The following is a 19,773-nucleotide window of genomic DNA, read 5'->3' as shown; positions in this document are numbered from 1 at the left end:
ATACACAATTTAAAACCAGCTCCATAGGTACTTGTGCGTTGCAAAAAAAGGGTCTCAGTGATACTCCTCTTTCGACCGAGATTGGAATGATCGCGGATTGGTCTGTACACGTACCCGATTCTTTGTTTGTCTCCTACAAGGACGACGTCAGTGCCAGTACACGGATTTATTCCTACAAGGACACCGGGTACGGGTTGTCCACTTCGAACATCTGGCTGAACGTCAAGTTGCCTCCGTATGATAGCAACATGTTTCCTGGTAAGAGCAGAAAAATCGTTGAAAACTACCCTTAAAATATACTGGTACCTAATAGGGCAAATCGTTAATTACTCCTCCACCCCTTTACCGCTTCCTGTCTACCCTTTTCGCCCCTTCTCCAAGATAATTAGAATCTTAAATCAAAAACTAATGTATTAATGTATTGTATGTATGATTATAGGTAATGAATTTCGTCATCAGCTGGCCAGTTATTGTAAAGTGGTCAATAATAACCAGAGATCGGACAATTGGGCGTCATTATAACAACATAAGGTTCATTATTCCGAAAACGTCTCTGATAATAACAGACGATTTACCCTAACATGTTTCAAATTGTTGTGCCTACTAACAAACAAAACACAATCAAATTTATAACAGTATTTTACCTGGTACAGTAGACAAGGGCAAAGACCAGAATAGTTCTTCGTCAGGTGGGAAGCTGAACGTGTACAACAATTCACTTTCCTTAGGATTGGAGACGAAATGGTCGTTCAAAACCTTTTGCCCTGCCAGGTCCATTATACGGTAATTGTGTTCGCCGACCACTGGTGCGGGTACTTGGTCCCAGTATAAGTTGCTGACCTGGAAAAATAATTTATTTTAATGAATCACAGACTTTACTAATCGTACCTTGACTTACTTAATGGTTAACGTGCATCAGTGTAGTTAAGGTGCAGTGGTTTCATATAAGTAGTTGTCAAAAAATATGAATATCAATCTTGAGGTATTTCTATAGTAAGGTAGCTTTATCGAATTCTGAATCATCATCATCATCCTTGCGTTATCCTGGCATTTTCGACGGCTCATGGGAGCCTGGGGTCCGCTTTGTTTGACAACTAATCCCAAAATTTGGCGTAGGCACTAGTTTTTACGAAAGCGACTGCCACCTGACTCTTCCAAACCGAAGGGTAAACGACCTGAACACTTTCGAAACCGGGCTCTACGCGGCGCTACGACATTTTCGCTTCATACGGGGAAACCCATGTAATCGGCTACGCTTCTACGAGCGGTGTGCCCGACAGTCGGGTTCTTGGTAGCGAAAGTGTTAATGGAATTAGTCCGGTTTGCTTATTTTCCTGTTTGTTTTCCTTCACTGAAAAGCCACTGACAATTATCAAATGACATTTCGTACATAAATTCATTGGTGCGAGCCGGGGTTCGAACCCGCGACCTCTACTTACCGCTAGGCTACCAGCGTTTTTTTCTTTATCGAATTCTGAGTAAATATGATAAATTAAACAATCTGATCCTAATGAACCTTATTTGCGCAAAATCTGTTGTAATCGAATTCATCGATTTGTTTTATTACTGAAATAGTTCATCATCATCATCATTAGGTATTGTACATCTTTACAGATGATTTAAGCAGCGTATCTGATCGAGTGACAGCTAAATATAACAATATGCGTGCGCGAAATGAGTAGCCGCCCGTTCATTGCTGAACAAGCTACATTTGGATAAAGTCGTGAAACCTGTAATATGAAGCAGCATGGCAATCATGGTCGCGCGATAAATGATAAAACATCGGGCCCTATCGCACTTACAAATAGTACGATAGGGATGGCCTGATGTTTTATCATTTATCGCGCGACTATAATTGCCTGCCAGAGCACACATGAATACCTACCTCAGAGCACTCGGTTGTAACTCCGGAACAGTAGCATTTAATACATCCATCGGGATTTTCGTAGCTAAGTCCGAACGAGCCTGGTCTGCAGCGGTTACAAGACTCGCCAGTCACTGACGCCTTGCAATGGCAATTGCCGCTGTCATCGCATCCTGGGTACCCGACTGTACCGCGGGTATCACAGCTGAAAAAAATAAACCAATTCATTTTTGAATATAAAATTGGAATAAGCCTTGATCGGTCATGTAAACAACACCATTGATTTTGTTACAAACTTAAACCGCGCGGCGAGAAAACTGCGCGTTCATTTGAACTTAGCCTAAATTGTTTGTTTTCATATGTGTATACTGTACGCACTTGCAATTGTCAGGGCTCGGTGTAGGGCGGCGGTTGTCGGGCACGCAATTGTTTCTATAATCTCTTACAAAGCCAGGAACACAGTCTTCACAATTGGGTCCGGTTGTATATTCTGGGCATGACTGTAAAACAAAATAATGTCTATATTCTAAATAAAAATGAGTGGTTTACAATATGTGCTTGTGCTGCACTCTTGTGGCAGAACATCACAGTAGGTCTTACAGCTGTAAAATGACTTACCAAGCATTCGCCAGTCTTCGGGTCGCAAATCGAGCCTCCTTGACAGTTGCAACGAACGCAACGTCTCAGGTACAATGCTTCTTGACTCCTACAACAGAAAAATATGTAAGTATGCAATTTTCGATTTCTGACCGAAAAGCATCAAGTTTCGGCCCGCTACACAAATGGTTGGTGCCTCCCAGCTCAATCAAACAAAGCAGTAGGTAGTACATAATAGGCGGTAAAAAAGAAAAAGAAATTCATACGATACCAAACATTTCTTAAATGAGTAGGTACTTACGGTATGCTTACGTCATATAAACCTTGCATTTTAAACCTGGTATACAATATCAATGTGATATTTTGCTAAATCATAGAATTAACTTTTATATCTTACCTAGTGAAACCAGGAGCGCAGTCCTCGCAAGAGGTGCCCAAATATCCTTCAGGGCAAACACATTGTTCAACCTCAGCGGCAACTGGCCCGTTGCCATTCTCATCAGCCATGTCGATGCTAGAACTGACGAGACTGGCTATTTGGTAGCTTGTTGAATACGTTGCCTTTATTAGAATTGCCTTGACGTCTGCTAAAGCCAGCAAGAACTGTTGGCGGGGTATCGTTGTACCGTCGGCTCTGAAAAGAAAAAATATAAGTTTATTTTCCATACTTAGTTCATATTGCGTAGGTACCTACTTTGTAAAATGGTGCAGATGTAAAACTAATATTCACAGAATCTTTAAATTTATTTTCTTGAAAGTTAAAATATTGATCGAATTTTTAATCGTTGACCGTTTTCCATAGAAAAAAATTCAAAATCATGACGTTGTATTTAACTGTCGTCCATCTTATGTAACATATGTGAAGTTCATGATCAATGAAATAAAGAAAAGCAAGGCATTTACCACTCAATATATCACCTACAGCATATAGATTGTTCTCTAATTATACTAACCTTTGCCAGCCTTTTTCAAGGAATGGAACGGTAGCGTCCATCACACCGTCGTTGGAGGGATTGAAGTTGCCGAAGTAGTGGAATGTTTGTCGGTTTTGCTGTAAGAAACGACATTTATTTACACTCATAGGCATTTAATAGTTTAATACTATAAAAAACATTAGAAATCAAATCCTAATGAAGACTTCTAAATAGTTCGATCTAAATCAGGCAACGCAAAGAAACAAGTCGTAACTCGTAACAATCTAATTAGTTTATCTCTCTTGTGGATAAAATGAAACTTTCTCATCAGGGTGCGAAGCCGAATGGCACAAACGCTCACGAAACGAAACGCTCGTAGATATCTCTATCGCTCTTGCGTATTGGCGCGACAGAGCTATTAGACTACCTTTCGCGGCGTTTCGTTTTCGTTTCGCGTCGGAGAAATGCCATTCGGCTACGGTACCTGGTACAAAACGAAGTAGTGTGATAAAAAAGTACTTACGCTGATTAGCTGAACATCAGGAGCATTGTTATTGTCAGCGGAGACGGGCACGTTACGCAGCACGTAGCGCAGGTAACCGCCGTATGACGTCACTTTATCGAGGGTAAAGCTGAGAAATAATTCACATTGGTAATTTTAATTTTTAAATATAAAAAGTACCGTAATTTTTAATAGACGCAAATCTGAAAGATTTAGCTGCGCTTTTGAAACAGCCGGCCTAGCCCAAGTGACAATTTACGCTTCGTAGCGTATCGTTCTTAGCTCTTGCTATTGGGTTTCATTCGCCAAATTGTGACTCCGGCTAGGGCTACACACAAATCACACTACACAAGGCTAAAAATACCTTCTTGGTAAGCTCCAGTAGTAAATGTTATTGCGCGATCGGTCAACTTCATTCAGCAGCAGCTCGCCGCTAACGATCTGCGGGCGCGCGGAGGCCTCGACCGGCGTGTCGTATCGTCCCGCGCCGTCCGCACCGAGCGGCACGCTCTGGTATACGCTCACTTCGTCCACCACCTCGGGCGTGTTGAAGGTCACGCTGGTGGTGTTGCGGCGTAGCGTGCTGCTAGTGCACTGATTCGTTAGCCCGGAGCAGAAGCACTTTGCGCAGCCGTGCCTGAAATTAAACAGTGCTGTGAACGTTGTCCTAGATGGAAATTATGTAAATCTTGTATGACCGCTTTCGTATACTGACGTATTTAGTTTTCATTTCTGCTTAAGTAGTGATTGTAAGGGAATGTTATTTGACACAAATACCTATGTATGTTAATCACCCCTAGGTTTGTGTTAAGATTGTTAATAGAGTTCCAAACAACATATTTCCATGGAAATTTTTAACAAGATCCTCAGTCCCCGTTCATCAATGATAATTTAGGTAAAATCGAAATTATCAAACAATATTCAAAATTCAATAATGAAACGGAAATTGGGGTAGTCTGCATTTAATTAGAGATCTAGTCACGGGACTTCATCCCGTTCCTCATAATATGTTCACTAAAACTTCAATGCCCAGGCCTGAACAGCACAGAAACAATAATACTAACTTATAGCTCGATGACAGGTGGAAAGAGCCTTCTTTGCACTGGTCGCAGAACCGTCCCTCCACGTTCTGTTTGCACTCGCACTCGTCAGACAAGCGAGAGTGGAGGGTGCCGATGGCGTTACAGTTGGACACGACCTTGCGGCGACAGTAGTCGCCGGGGGCAAGTGGGTTGCCTTCGTAGCCTTCTGAGCAATACTCGCAGCGGTCGCCTTCGTAACTGTAATGGAAGAAATAGGTGAGATTAAGGGCCGGTTGCATCAAACCGTCTGTCATCGTTAAAGCGTTCGTTAAATTTCATTGTATGGGAAGTTTCATAGACGTCTGCTGCTTGACGATGATGTGTCTGTCAAATGTAGCTGATGCAACTGGCCCTTAACCCTTCGAGCCCCAAGCATCTATATGTATTTACTTATATTTTACTGACATCATATGATGTCGCTGGGACTCGAAGGGTTAAGCGCTGATGGTGAGCGATCTGATGATCGTAAGTCCTGCCGGCGTAGCCGAATGACACGAAACGCCACCGAAACGCCGCAAAAATGTAGTCTGGCTCTATCGCGCCCATACGCAAGAGCTATAGAGATAGATATCTACGAGCGTTTCGTTTCGTGACCGTTTGTACATTCGCACACTGGATAGTTCCAGAAAGCTTAATAAATACCATTTTATATTAAAGTGAAGACAAATCGTGTAAACCTATAGTAAACCTGTAGCCCATAGTAGGCAAGAGTTGGGATCGGAACTGTATGTCTCTCGAGAGGTTGGAACATGCAAGGAGGTTAGTTACCCAGAAGCGCAGACGGCATGTCTCTTCGATCAGCGGGCACGAGCAGGGCTGGCAACCGACGCCGCTCGACGAGTTGCCCTACATGCCCGCCGGGCAATCACAAGAATACTCAGCCATAGGCCGGAACATGAAAGTATGTTAGTTACCCAGGAGCGCAGTCACAGACGACTTGTCCTCTCGGTCCGAGAGCGCAAGTGCGCGCGAACTGGTTGCCGCGGTCGGTCAGCGGGCACGGGCAGGGCTGGCAACCGACGCCGCTCGACGGGTTGCCGTACATGCCCGCCGGGCAATCGCGGGGAGTCTCGCGCACGCAGTTCCCGAGCCAGAGGCCGGAGCTCTCGCGAACGAAGCCCGATGAACATTTCTGAGTGAGAATTTATTTAACATTATTTACTTATTCATTTTGTTAGCTTAGTTTCAAGTAACACATCACTCTCAGGCCCACTTGCATCAATCACCTCTCAGGGTCAGTGAGCTGTCAAATGTCAAATTCCATATAAAATGGGTGGATTAACCCTCCATTTTCGTTTGTGCAAGTGGTCCTAAATGATATAAATTTATATGGATTAGGCACCGCATACGGTGTTGGTCGTATACGCTCTTGGCGTCAATCAAAGGTATTTAGACGCCAATGAATCCGCGCCATTTGCAGGGTCGCACAACCTTGCGAAGTAATTTAAATATTCGCCTGTGACCAATATTTTTTTATAAACTAGACAGTTATGTGCTGTAACAGTATTTTTTTTATTATGTTTCATTTAATAGTACATTACATCAGAGGCCGGGAAAATGAGGATTTCCGGCCAAGTGGGTATATACCGGATAGGGATACGAGGCCGGGATTCCGTTTTCACGCCGAGGCATGTATAGTGCTTTTCTCAAACATACAATGAAATAAAAAAAAATGCTCTAAAGGACAATATTTTATAAAAAAAAGTTACTTTGCAGGCCTAGGCCTAAAAAATAATATGAAATCGCTTTACAGTCCTCTCGAGTTGTTGCGCCCAAAAAGCGATACTTCCCAGCCCATTTTAAGGAACGTAAAGACAATATTTCATTGCATGTTTGAGAAAAGTATATTTTATGTACCTCACAGGACAGGCCGTCGTAACCAGGAGGACAAGAGCACTCCTCAACGAGATTGGCAGCGCCCAGGCCCGAGTTAAAGCTCTGAGCTGATTCCATTGAGAAATCGGTGATGTTGACGCCCACACCATTCACACTCGCTCGCAATAATATCATCTCTACGTTGTCCAAACTGAAATAAGAAAAACGAATGTGAATTTAAATATTCGTATCAATTACATTTTGCGAATATAAGTTAAGTCAAAGAGGATCGAGTATTGTATAGAGAGTTACTGGAAAAGTAAAACTTATGATCCTCAGTTTTGACAATTTGGCCCATATTCTTAGCTTGATATGCGTTAAAATGTCAAATAGTAGCGCCATCTAGCCGAGCGTCCCCCAAAGGTGTAACACCATCTAGGCCACAGTACCTTTTTCTTTATGATTCTGTGGTAGGCACGTTTATTTATTAGATTTTTTGGAGTTGCATATGTCTTTGGTTAAGCTCAAATATTACTTACGCCATCATGACATCTTCTCTGGTGGCAAGCTCTAGTCCGTTGGGAGTGGCCTTCTGCCACGAGCCTTGCGCTAGGCGAACCTCGACCCTAGTGGCTCGGGGGTCGCTGCGGCCGCGGTGGTAAATTAGAGTTTCGTATTTACCCTGGAACAATAATTCTACTTTTAGTTATGTATATATATTATTTCCTATTCGACTGGCAGGATAAAAATAATTTGCCCTTATGGAATTTATGAGAAACACAGAACAAATGACGTTACGGTCAAGACGCCCACTTATGTGGTTTGAATTAATTAATTAATGATTGCTATTAATATCTGATACTCCGTGGCATGGTATTTCAACCCTCCATCACCATGCTTGTCTCGTTTTAACAAGTACGAGTATGTAAATGCCAAAGTGGGGCAGGACGCGTTAGGTGATAAGAAACCGCCCATGATGCCACTGCTCCACAGTAACGGCCACCTGTATCATGGCCGTTTTTTTGTCACTTATCATATTATGCATCACTTTCGCACTTATATACATACTTGTTAGAAAGGGACAGATATGGTGGTTTTGGACCATATTTAAACTTCAGAAATTTCAGTCCACTAATAGGAGGTATGATGAATAAGTATTTCTGGTATTAAATATGTGAAATGGTATTTATGTGTACGTAATAAACGGTGATCTTTTTTTTTTAATTGTACCTGAATAATGACGTCCGGTAATCTAGTGTCATAGCCCGTATTCGGTCTCGCAGACTGGGGCGTCAGAGTGTATCTGATGAACCCGCCGTACGAGGTCAGCTGGTTGCCGTTGTAGGACTCTGGCAGAGTCAGGTACGGGAAGGAATCCGATGATGAGGGGTAGCCTTGCACTTGCAGTTTGGTGACCTGGGTAAAGACAGTTAGGTAAGAATGAAAAATGTGTAAAACTGCTTTGGTAAGTCACTTTGTCATAAAACCAGAGTATAAGCAAAGAAAATCGAGTATTATAGAGAGTTACTATCAAAGTAAAATTTGTAATCACAGTGCATAGACTGCCATATCTCGACACAAGCTTAAAACTTTTGAACCTCAGTTTTGACAATTTGGCCCATATTCTTAGCGTGATATGTGTTAAAATGTCGAATATTAATATTAGCGCCATCTAGCCGAGCGTTCCCCAAAGGCCATCTAGGCCACCGTACCTTTTTCTCTATGGCTTTGAGGTACGTATTTTTCTTAGACCTTATCTGGCTATACGGAGTTACATATGTCTTTGGTATAAGAAAATCAGTTAATTTATGCCTGAGATAGGGATTTCATGCATACCTCAATGCATAAAACGTTTGAATCTTTCGTCTTAGACAGACTCCAAATTGTATGGAAACTGTCGACATTGCAGTCGGTGTGCAGTTTCCATAAATGTTGCAATTAGGTTGCAACACGACTGTAAGGGATCTTATATGAATCGATACTTGCATCCGATCTGAATTTATTGCAGTCTGTAGTCTCCGATGTATCAAATATTACAAGCAAGATCTCGCGAACAGAGTGTTCACGTACGATTTAGATGCATTGCGGACTATTTGACTACATTCAGTTCAGTAGGCTGATTAGACGTCGCATTGAAATTAAACTCGTACGAGATCTCGTACCATCTAAATCAGCTCTGAGTCAGATAATTACATTAATCTACTAGCCCTCAATTTGCTGCAATTTCGCTTGTTTACTATATCTTACCGTAGCACCGTTCCTAAGAGGCTGGAAGTAATACTGGTCAATAGGATTGTTGGTGCGGCGTATCCCACCGTTGGGCTCCTGCCGCACGCCAACCAGACGCGTGCCGCCCTCACCCAGAGGCGTGGGCATGTTGTAGATGAACAGATCCGCGCTCTTGCACTGTGTGGACTCGCCGAAACAGAAGCAGCGGATGCATTCGCTTGGCGAACGCGCTTCGCTGGAAATCGTCATGAAAACATATAAAACAGGCAACTAAACCAGAACGACACAACCAAGTCAAACAGTGCGCGATTACGTATCGAGCACAGGTAAACTTGATTGGTAGGTACCCGGGAGCAATTTCGATGTGGTTATTTCAACTATCAGACTTTCCATGTGTTTAATACTTACATGATCAAATAGTGTATGTACTGATCATGGCTCGCGTGTTCAGTGGAACTCAACTCAATATTACCTCTATAAATATTATAATCATTTCGAATCTTTAAAATTGTTTGCCAGTTGAAATTTTTTCTCTGTACCTTTCATTTTGTTTTTTTCATTTTCATTGAGGTATATTATAAATGCAAACCTGTTGAAATATCCAGTGGGGCAGATAGAGGTACGATCGACGTTGACAATAGCGTCAAGAGCGCCAAAAGCCGTGGCCCTGTTGTTGACTGCCTCACAGGAGTACGCTCCACTGTCTTCCGGCTGAAATTAAATAAAAAGCATCACAATTTAGATTTGTCAATAATAGTTTTCACCACGTCTTTATATTATAAATAAAAAATCGTGAAGTAAAAGTCTCATGAACGGGTTTCTTTATATCACTCTAATAGATGCATTATCATATGGCGCAGTCGGTAGGATAATGATTTACACTCCCAAAGGATTTTTTTCCAGAGTAGTTAGAAGATTGAGAAGGGGGGGCCTAACATAGATTTTGTGTGATGTAATTCAAGGACGACCCCCAACATTGCCTTTGTGGACGAGTTTCTGACATTTGACAGGATCACATTTCATTTTTTTTAGTAATATTACTATTGCCACTTGGTATTTTCCAAAATAATGACGGACGTGATCATAAAATTATACTATAGATACAACATTTACCTGCATGTTAGGACAAGTCAGGACGCCAGTACCGTTGATGCTAGTAGAGGTGCACTTGGCGGGTACGTGTCCCCAGTTGAGTCGCCAGTTTATGAACGGCACCGGTATACCGACGGCTTCGCACTCGAGTCTCAGGGACTCGCCAGGGTTGAGCTGCACGTGCGACGGCTGAGGCAGCTTGCGGATGGTGATGTTAACTGGGTAAATGATAATACAAGCATATTAAATTAAAATTAAATTAAATATCATTGAATTAAGAAATAAATTTCTATATTGTATTAGTAACTTACTGCTATTCTTAACCTATGTTAGTGACAATTTTGTATTCTATATTTTATATCTATTGACTAACTTGGAACATTATTGTGAGCATATAGGCTACTCCAGTACTGCCATAAAGCCCCATCTACCCTGTCAGCCACCGTAGCTAGGAGACTGTTGGCGCTGCGCTGTATTAGGTGTGTACTTCTTCAGTACCTACTTATTCAATACTTACACAAAAGGCTTATTTATACGACGCGCAAATTCTAGCGCAACTTTAGTAACGTTGTATAATAAATAATTAGGGTTAAAATCTATGCATGCAATTATTGCGAGTATAGGCTACTTGCCTCCTAGTCAAATCAGCTTCTTTTTAAGAACTGTCAAAACGAATTTGAACGACTTACCAATATTGGATTTATATGAAATTGAATTGAGTGACGTCACAGTCAACTCAGTTACTTTATATATTTCTACCTGACTTATTAAATATAAATTGGATTTAAAAATAACTTCTGTCCATGCTTTCCTTATAAGGTACCTAATTATCTGATGCTTTATTTCGTGCATGATATAATAGTATATTATATAACGGTAACGTTATGAAGGCTATAAAAGTTGAGTACCGCGGTTAGGCCACGAAGGCTTGCCGAGTGGCCTAAGTAAGGTACGAGACTTTTATAGCCTTCATAATGTTACGATTGTATACTATACTTTTTCTACGACAGCCACATACATACCTATTCGAGAATAATAAAATGGGGTAGTTACTTACTTCATGTAATGAATGGGAATATTTGTGTGGATCGTCGTAGCATTGAGTATTCTGTCCACAATGTTGATGGCGAGAACTTGTTGCACAATTCTTCAAAATATGCCAACAACGCCATTTCAGAGAAAGTTGAAACATTTTTTTGCAATTTCCATGTCAAAACAATCATAACATTTTTGGTACGCTTTATCTGACTTTTCATGTAACAAATTGTCAGTCACTTTGAGCGCCCATAGCCTTGATTTCTTCGGAAGTGAATTTTTCACCAGAATCACTCATAATTACTTATGTTTTTGCACAATAACGTCGAATTAAAACAAACTACACACCACCGAAATAGTTCAAAATAGTTTCGTGATAAGTTTACAAATGTCAAACATACCATAGACAAGAGAAATAGAAAATAAGCCGGTTTTCAATTACGAAAAATGTGGTTGCGTTCAAGAATATTTAAATGTCGAATGTAAAATTATTGGATAAACTTATGATTTTTACCTTTGTTTTGCAATATCTAATATGTAAAACGCATTTAAGTTTATTTTTTCATCTTGATTTAAATTATGAACCTAAATATTATATTATTTATTAAAAGTTACTTATTACTGTAAATGAAAACATACCTGATAAATGGAAGTTGTGCTTTTAAAAAAAAATTAACAGAACTCCTATATTCATATGATTACTGCTAGCAGTAATCCTATGAACCTATAGACAAATAGACTTTCTCATCGTTACTCAAATGAACTTAATTTGGATACCGCTGATAATAATCTAATTGACAGATTTAAGTGCTGGAGTAGAAAAAATATTTTATTTTAACTTTAGTCAAGTTCCCTATTACTAAAGTAGAACTAAAGTTTACTAACTGCATATCTCGTCGCCTCCGTCAGAGCAGTCGGGATGGTTGTCGCAGTGGAAGCTCTTCGGTATGCACTGGTTGTCGCTACACCGGAACTCGGACTGCGAGCAGGTCTCGCCGGGGCGCGCCGGGCCGCAGCCGCGTTCGTCGGATCCGTCACCGCAGTCGTCTTCAGAGTCGCAGATCCACGACTTCAGCACGCAGCGACGGTTGTCGCAGCGGAACTGATTGGGCTCGCATAGGCCGTTCTCGTCTAGAATGACAATAAAAAATATAGATACAGTCCTATCCTGATTCGGAACATCGTCGTAAAAATCATAATGACAAACAAAACTCAATAATTGGGTCCCACCACAATATTTAGAGAGTTTTGCTTGTTATCTTACGAATTAAGTATGTAAGAACAAATAATACTTACGACAAGTTTCTTCATCCGATTGGTCAGTACAATCGAATTTTCCATCACAAACCGCAGATTTGGGAATACATTGTCCGTTGGCACAAGTGGCTTCGTTGGGTTGACAACCCACAAACTGCGGCCTCACCGTTGTTGCTGAGAAACAATGAGGGGTGTAAATACATTAATTCATCTGTATGGATAACTCCTGCTCGATACAGATAAGCTAGTCTAGTAGTTTGAGTATATGTAGGTACTTACTTGGGTTTTCTACAGTTAATGTGACCCTAATTTCTGATCCAGGAACTCCTTCATAGCTGAAAGCTCGGCAAATGTATACACCGCTATCAGAGATCTGTAAAAATAAATAACAAAAGTTATTAAACTTCAAACTTCAAAATTTGTTATTGCCACAATAAATTACTAACTAATACATATAAGTACTTAACTAAACTTATAAACTAACTAATAATGAGCTTATGAATAGTGTGGAGCAATAAGGTCTCCGTCTCAGCATGTGCTGGGCAGAAAGCTCAGCTATTAGATAAGTAAAACAAGAAAGCATAATAAAAACGCACATGAAATGTCTGATGCCTAATATAGATGCAGGTTTATTTATGCTGGAAGTTCTTAAAAAATAGATAAATTACCTCTAGACATTGTATCACAAGTTAGAAAAAAAATTTCAACATTTTACTCAAAATAATACGAAAGGTACTTACAGAAACTTTAGTCATTTCAAGTCGTCCGTTGACATCTGTCGAGCCTTGCTTGATGGGTCTGCCGCCTTCTCTAATCCACCTGACTGGTGCGCGCAGGGGGCCTTCGTCGCGGCATTGGAATACCACGTCGCCACCTGCAGACAACTCCAGTCAGATCCGCCGTATTTACATCTTGGCTAACCCGATGATAATATGATACCCAAGATCACAAGCATGAACGGGTTTGTGTAGCGCATATAATAAAAATACTAATACCTAGTAGGTATAACACATTTTTATCGTGGCATTGTTTACATACCTATGGAATTAAAAAAAGATTATTTGTTTAATATTCTTTTAATGAGGACGAGCGATCCCAATTCAATTAGAATACGTGTCTTGCACATGCGAGAACAGACATCATCGACTAGTGATGAATGGATGGCAATTTTTACATTGCTACTGGACTTCCTTTTAAATCTGAAGGATGGCCACAAAAATAATCTAAACGAGCAACTTTTGTTGACGCTACAACCATCAGCGCCAAACGATTTTGATCGAGAATATTTTTCGTGAGGCTGATGTTAGATGAGAATATGAGAATAAATACAGTACGTATTTGGTACGTAATTATTAATAATTAACAGTTTAAAATATATTTAAGACTCCTCCAAATAGTGCTACAAGCAAATAAGTATATAATGCATGTAATATAAGGTGTGTTAACAAAGTTAAATAACTAATAAATACATACGATTACTATTTATAACTTACCATCGGTATACTTCCTCAAAGTAAGAATTTAATGAATTATATTTACACATCTTACTATATTTCGTCATTTTGCATATCTAGTTTATAAAATAACATATTTTTTATAACAATTTTTATAAGAGTAGGTTAGGTTATACTTTCAGCAATATTAATTACGTATATAAGGTCTTGAAGGAGATAGCCGAAAATATATACATATTTTATACCTTGCAAATTTCGGAAAAGCATTAAAACAATAAGATTAGTAAAAAAAAACTAAAAATTAAGACATATTTATGTTCGCAGGCTAGTGGATGGCTTACATGACTAGCCATATGTTATTATAACATCGTTTTTCCTAAATATATTTTCTACTAGGTAAACCTGGATTTTTCAGCTATATTTATTGTATTTGTTTAGTAATCAAACTCACTCTCATATTTTATAGTTAGGTCAAATCAAACTTGTTAAGATAAGTATGTAGTTTTATAGTTACTGTTATAAAAGTAAAATCTTGTCGGTTGGTTATATTTACCTAGTGCATTGTAAATATTCGTACCATGCAATTAGAACCCTTGTTAAGCTTATCATAATATTTGTATAATTTCAATGGCGTAAAGAAATGGAATCCCAATGCAGTGTTATTTACCGATGACAATACTAATTTGATATTGTTCTCATAACATCCATTTATAATAATTTCAACTTTTTAAAGTAAATTATATTATTATAATTTTATTATTTATTATAATGTTAGGTAATAGCTTTAAATAGTTATACGAGACGGTAATTGCATATTATTAATGGAGTATGAGAACTGTAGGTATACCTAATGATTCTGAGCTCGTGATTTTTTTTTTACATGGTAGGTATAATAACCGTCCACTTTTGCTAACGGTGTTATTTGATGATGATACCCTTAGTAAAAAGATGAACTCCCTGAAATTTGCAATCATTGATGAATATGTACTTAGTAATACATTTTGTAATTGCGTCAAGGTCAATAAAACCCACAAAGCACGCTTTAGTACCCGTAGTTATTAGGCACACTGACTCACCACTTTGGTATTTGGCTGTTCCACCACCATGAAATAAAATAACAGACAAAATTATTACAGTTCAAGTCCACAACCACTTTCCGCAACTAGGCCAACGTCATAGTTACTATAGTACCTATATTAAAATACCCGGAGTAATATATTACCAGAAGAACTCTTTGTACGGTCAAATATTATTGCAGGTAAACACATTATAGATAGACTAGGTAGCATTTGTTAAGTAGTTGTGTTTACCATTTTGCACAACTTTAAAGCTGGAACTCCAAGCTGCTGAGGAATGTAAAAATGTCAGTCAAAGACATGTAAGAAAATATAAACTACATATTTAAATGTCTGTCAAAGACATGTAAGAAAATATGCTTTATCACTATCTTTATTTAAGAAAAAGTTATTAATCCCACAATCAACTAGCGGTTATTATTGAGAATAAGTATTAGGACCAAAGAAGATAAACAATCCATATGTATATAAGTTATACGCGCTGTTTTTATCATAATTCTTTAAGTAATATCTGTGATTCATTTGACACCTATATATTGTTTTTGATCAATATTTTTCTTAAAAGACTAGCAAGTGCTAATTACGAAATAAAAATAAATGAAATAAGAATTCATTATAGGTTTAAGATTTCTATAAATATCAAACTTGGTACCAGATAATATAATCAGGCACCTACATTGTTTATCTTATTTCTTCGGTCATACAATAGACAACACGATTAACAAAACTATCATTGATCCAATAATACAGCATTACAGTTTAATATTATTCAAACTGGCAATATCTTACTAGATCTTAAAGAAACAAACGTCACCAATAGTGAATACTTTAAATTGCACATAATTTAAATTGTAATACTGTACCTACATTCATTGTATTAGATCACCCATCACCATCGATAAATTAATTAAATTTTGATAAGACCATCACCGTTTACGTAGATATTGACATTTGCGACTGATTTGAACGATACGTACTCCAAATTCAATGGGATTAGTTTCTTCTTCGAATATTGTGTACGGATTTTATGTAGATTGCTTTTTCCTCGTAATGCCAATAATAAAATGTAGTCTCTGTATTAATTGAACCGCTACAAGTTAAATCTTTTTGATTAAAACCATCATGAAAGCATCAAGTAATAAGTCGTTTAAGTTCATCTAAATTAAGAATGTGAAACTAAACTAGATACCTAGTTAAGTAACCATATCTAAATTTATTTATACGTATATTCGCATAATCATTCATAGTTTAAATACATATTAGGTACCTTTTCCTCCACCTACACATGGCTCACCTGATGTCCTGGTCTTAGTGTACGAAAAACAGATATCAAGAATTTACTATCAAACAAACAGAATAGGACATTACATTATAGACATCTACATTTTTGTACATTCCTACAGGTTGAGCTTTATTTGATATTAGTCTACTTAGTAAATGTTACACTTGAAATAGACTTACCGTAACGTACAGCTTGTGCGGTAGGATAAGTTTTCAGGTCTAAAGCTGCTGGACCTGAAATATAAAAATAAACCGATTTAGGTACCTACTTAAGACAAATAAAAATGAAGGATGAATAAGGAACAATTCAAATAGGCTAGTTTCCTGTACATAAAATAAAATATTTTATGCAGTGTACGAAATAAAGCACCACATAATTAGAAGAAGAATACGGACAGTACTTAAAATTAGAAGAAGAATATCTATTTAATAAGAAGGATGAATAACTCCTCAGTATTCCATAGTAATTCCATATTAGCAAATCGTTTTGAACAATTCAAATTATTTTATGATTTTTTTGTGTTTACGATAGGCATTACGTACGGTCACGGACTTTAATTGTTGATCCACTTCTAGCTCATTTTATACTGGACATTTCAGAGTTAAGCATAGTTAAACTATTACGTTCCAGTATAAAATGAGCTAGTAGTGGATCAACAATTAAAGTCCGTGACTGTACCTACTAGGTATGTATAAATAGTTGTAATACAAAAATGCGCAATTGCAAAAAATGTAGGTACATATAAACTGGTTATTAATGTTGTAAGAAATAAATAAAATTTAAAAACTCATATTGGAGACCTTACACGGATTGGCAGTTGCAGACGGAATCATCTGTTTTAAGCATGTAGTTATTTTATTAAAAGGCAGATAAATTAGTATGTACACATTTTACCTAGATTATATCAGAAAAAGAGAATTTTAAAAACAAATTTAGTTTAGAAATTTAATACGTTTAGTAACCCAAAACTTACACAATCATTAATATGTAGATACCTATACCTAAGTTTAGTAAAGACTTGTCCCTGCAATTATATTTTTATTTTTGTTACAAGTTATTATTTTATGACAAAATATTGCTTGCTAGGTTGCCACTCCAATCATAAGTGTACAATTAATTTATATTTTAAATTGTATGAGCCCGCGGTCAACCTTGCCATCAAATCCCGAGAATCGATGATTTTGTTAATAGGTATTTACAGTGACGCCATCCGACCTTCCAAACCAGAGGTAAAGCATAACCATATTGGGATTAGGTCGGGTTTTTCATCGAAAAGCGGCTGGCAAATGTCAAACGACTAAACTAGTAGGTAACAAAAACTCAATGGTCCAAACCGGGGCTTAGGCACTGGTCCCACCGCGAGCTAGTGAGCTATCGGCTATAAAAACAAACAAAAGATAAGCGCTCCCGTGCAAATAAAAGAGACACGGCGATGTTTATAGTTACTCGCCCAACGGTGAGCTATCAAAATCGTCGTGTCTCTTTTATTTGCACGGGAGTGATTATCTTTTGTCGTTTTTATAGCCGATAGCTCATAGCATACTAGCTCGCGGTGGGACCAGTGCCTTACCGCGTTTTAGTGAAGGTAATGAAAGTCTTTAAATTATTTGGGTTACTTTTAATACTTTTTTTTGTGTAACTGATGTGAGTCTGTAAGTTATTTGGGTTAAAATGCTGGAGAATTTCCTTTCAGCTGTCTCTCTCAGTTGTAGATTAATTTGTGATAATTAATGATAGTTCAATGGTTAATTTTTTTAAATTAAAAATACTTCAGTAGTTATTTGATTAATTATTGAAAGACAGGTTACGTCAAGGGTTAATAGAAGAAATGCAGGTTATAAGTAGTTTTAATATAATCGCAACACAATGCTATTTGTTCCTGCTCCTTACTGTTGGATGGGCAATCGAGTTCATCGCTGTCGTCTCGCGGACAGTCTCTGTGACCGTCGCATCGTCGATATGCGTCTATGCATGGGCCGTTCTCGCAACGGAATTGATTTCTATCGCAACCTAAAGTGATGGATATGGGTTAACAACTCTAAGTAGGTACGAGTAGGTCCCTAGTATAATAGGTATTACATAAATAATATTTCTATATTTAAAAAAAATTTTTATTATTACGTAATGTAGGTACTGCTATAAAAAAAAGGATTTATTTATATAAATGCGAAATAGATGCCTGATGATTACGTTTTGGAAATCAATTTCTGTATTTATTCATTTTGAGCGACCAAATGACATGTATACATTTTCTGTGAGAATGTTCCATTTAGTTGTTTAATGTATCCTCAAGGGTTCAAGATTTTTATATGTATTTACTAAAATTACTTACCTCCAGAATTGTCAACATTCGTTGGTGGCTCATAAGGGGGCCGGGGATATTCCGGGCGCTGGGGGTAGCTCGGACGTTGGGGAGTCTCCGGCCGCGGGGGATAGCTTGGGGGCCGTGGGTACTCGGGTCGCGGTGGGTACTCGGGTCGCTGCGGGTACTGGGGTTGCGGCGGATACTCGGGTCGTTGCGGGTACTCGGGTCGCGTTGGGTACTCGGGTCGTTGCGGGTACTCGGGTCGCGTAGGGTACTCGGGTCGCGGCGGGTACTCGGGTGCCGGACGGAACGTAGTAGTGTACTCGGGTATCGGCCTCCTGGTCGGGGTAGTGAACTGGTCGAACGAAGGAGCAGGCGTGACGCAGTTCTCTTCGTCCGAGTTGTCCGGACAGTCGCGCACTCCGTTGCAGAATTGGTTTTCTGAAATGCATTGACCCGAGCGGCACTGTCTTTCGTTGTCCTTGCAGCCTAGAAAAGACAATGTATATGAAAGTCTGATATCATTAAAAATAAAATAAAAACGTTATTTTCCACATTTCTACGAAAACTAGAACCTAAATATAGCTAAACAACATGCATTGCATTGTATTAAATAAGTCTAGTTACCACAGGCTGTAGCTATTATTGTGAAATTCACGTTGATTAATTAAATAATAATTGAAAAAAGATTGTGATGTATCGATTCCTGCATTTTTATCAGTTTGCATTTGCATGCATAGGTACTACACTAAAACTGGCTTTATTTACTTTGAGTGACGTGAGCCTCTACCATTGTCCTTGGATGTTAAAGTTTTCGAATATGCTATAGAGTAAGACGTTATAAACTCACGGTCGTAACTAACACTGTTAAATTCCAAATATTACTGTTAGAAATTAACGCGACATACAAGCAATCATGCAAAGCTATTTACTAAATACTAATATGATATACATAAACTATTAACGGTAACGGTCAACAATAACAATAAACAAAAGAAGATAATAATTCCACAGTTAATAAAAATGGCCATCGTGAATACAATATCGTCTTAACTTATAAAAGACTAACGGCTTAGTGCATGATGTGAATGTAAAATAACATCAATTATAATGATACAAATGGGTATTTAGTAGCGCTACATAGGTTCGCTTGCTTCTAATTAATACCTAAATACAATCAAGCTAAAAAATAACTATTAACCAAGAAATCATCCATCAATCACTATTTTAAAGTAGGATCTAAAAAAATAGGTATTATGGGAGTACCGA

At 38.4% G+C, this 19,773-nt stretch overlaps 1 protein-coding gene across 1 annotated transcript in view; it reads right to left on the bottom strand.

The window, feature by feature from the left end:
• Positions 1–19,773, bottom strand: part of LOC125240453 (basement membrane-specific heparan sulfate proteoglycan core protein-like) — a 205,089-nt gene that overhangs the window by 38,676 nt on the left and 146,640 nt on the right. The window contains 25 exon segments of the mRNA XM_048148348.1: positions 185–255; positions 645–840; positions 1,886–2,069; positions 2,243–2,364; positions 2,483–2,570; positions 2,859–3,095; positions 3,415–3,512; positions 3,899–4,007; positions 4,242–4,514; positions 4,942–5,157; positions 5,874–6,091; positions 6,817–6,985; positions 7,314–7,456; positions 8,005–8,190; positions 9,022–9,238; positions 9,593–9,714; positions 10,117–10,313; positions 12,016–12,261; positions 12,427–12,561; positions 12,667–12,760; positions 13,128–13,261; positions 14,918–14,932; positions 16,379–16,432; positions 18,090–18,209; positions 18,532–18,993. Coding sequence (XP_048004305.1) covers positions 185–255; positions 645–840; positions 1,886–2,069; positions 2,243–2,364; positions 2,483–2,570; positions 2,859–3,095; positions 3,415–3,512; positions 3,899–4,007; positions 4,242–4,514; positions 4,942–5,157; positions 5,874–6,091; positions 6,817–6,985; positions 7,314–7,456; positions 8,005–8,190; positions 9,022–9,238; positions 9,593–9,714; positions 10,117–10,313; positions 12,016–12,261; positions 12,427–12,561; positions 12,667–12,760; positions 13,128–13,261; positions 14,918–14,932; positions 16,379–16,432; positions 18,090–18,209; positions 18,532–18,993 — 4,106 coding nt within the window.

This window comes from Leguminivora glycinivorella, chromosome Z (genome assembly GCF_023078275.1).
Source record: "Leguminivora glycinivorella isolate SPB_JAAS2020 chromosome Z, LegGlyc_1.1, whole genome shotgun sequence".
Lineage (NCBI taxonomy): Eukaryota > Metazoa > Arthropoda > Insecta > Lepidoptera > Tortricidae > Leguminivora > Leguminivora glycinivorella.
Note: the sequence above shows the minus strand (reverse complement) of the source record. Positions and strands in the feature narration are given on the sequence as shown.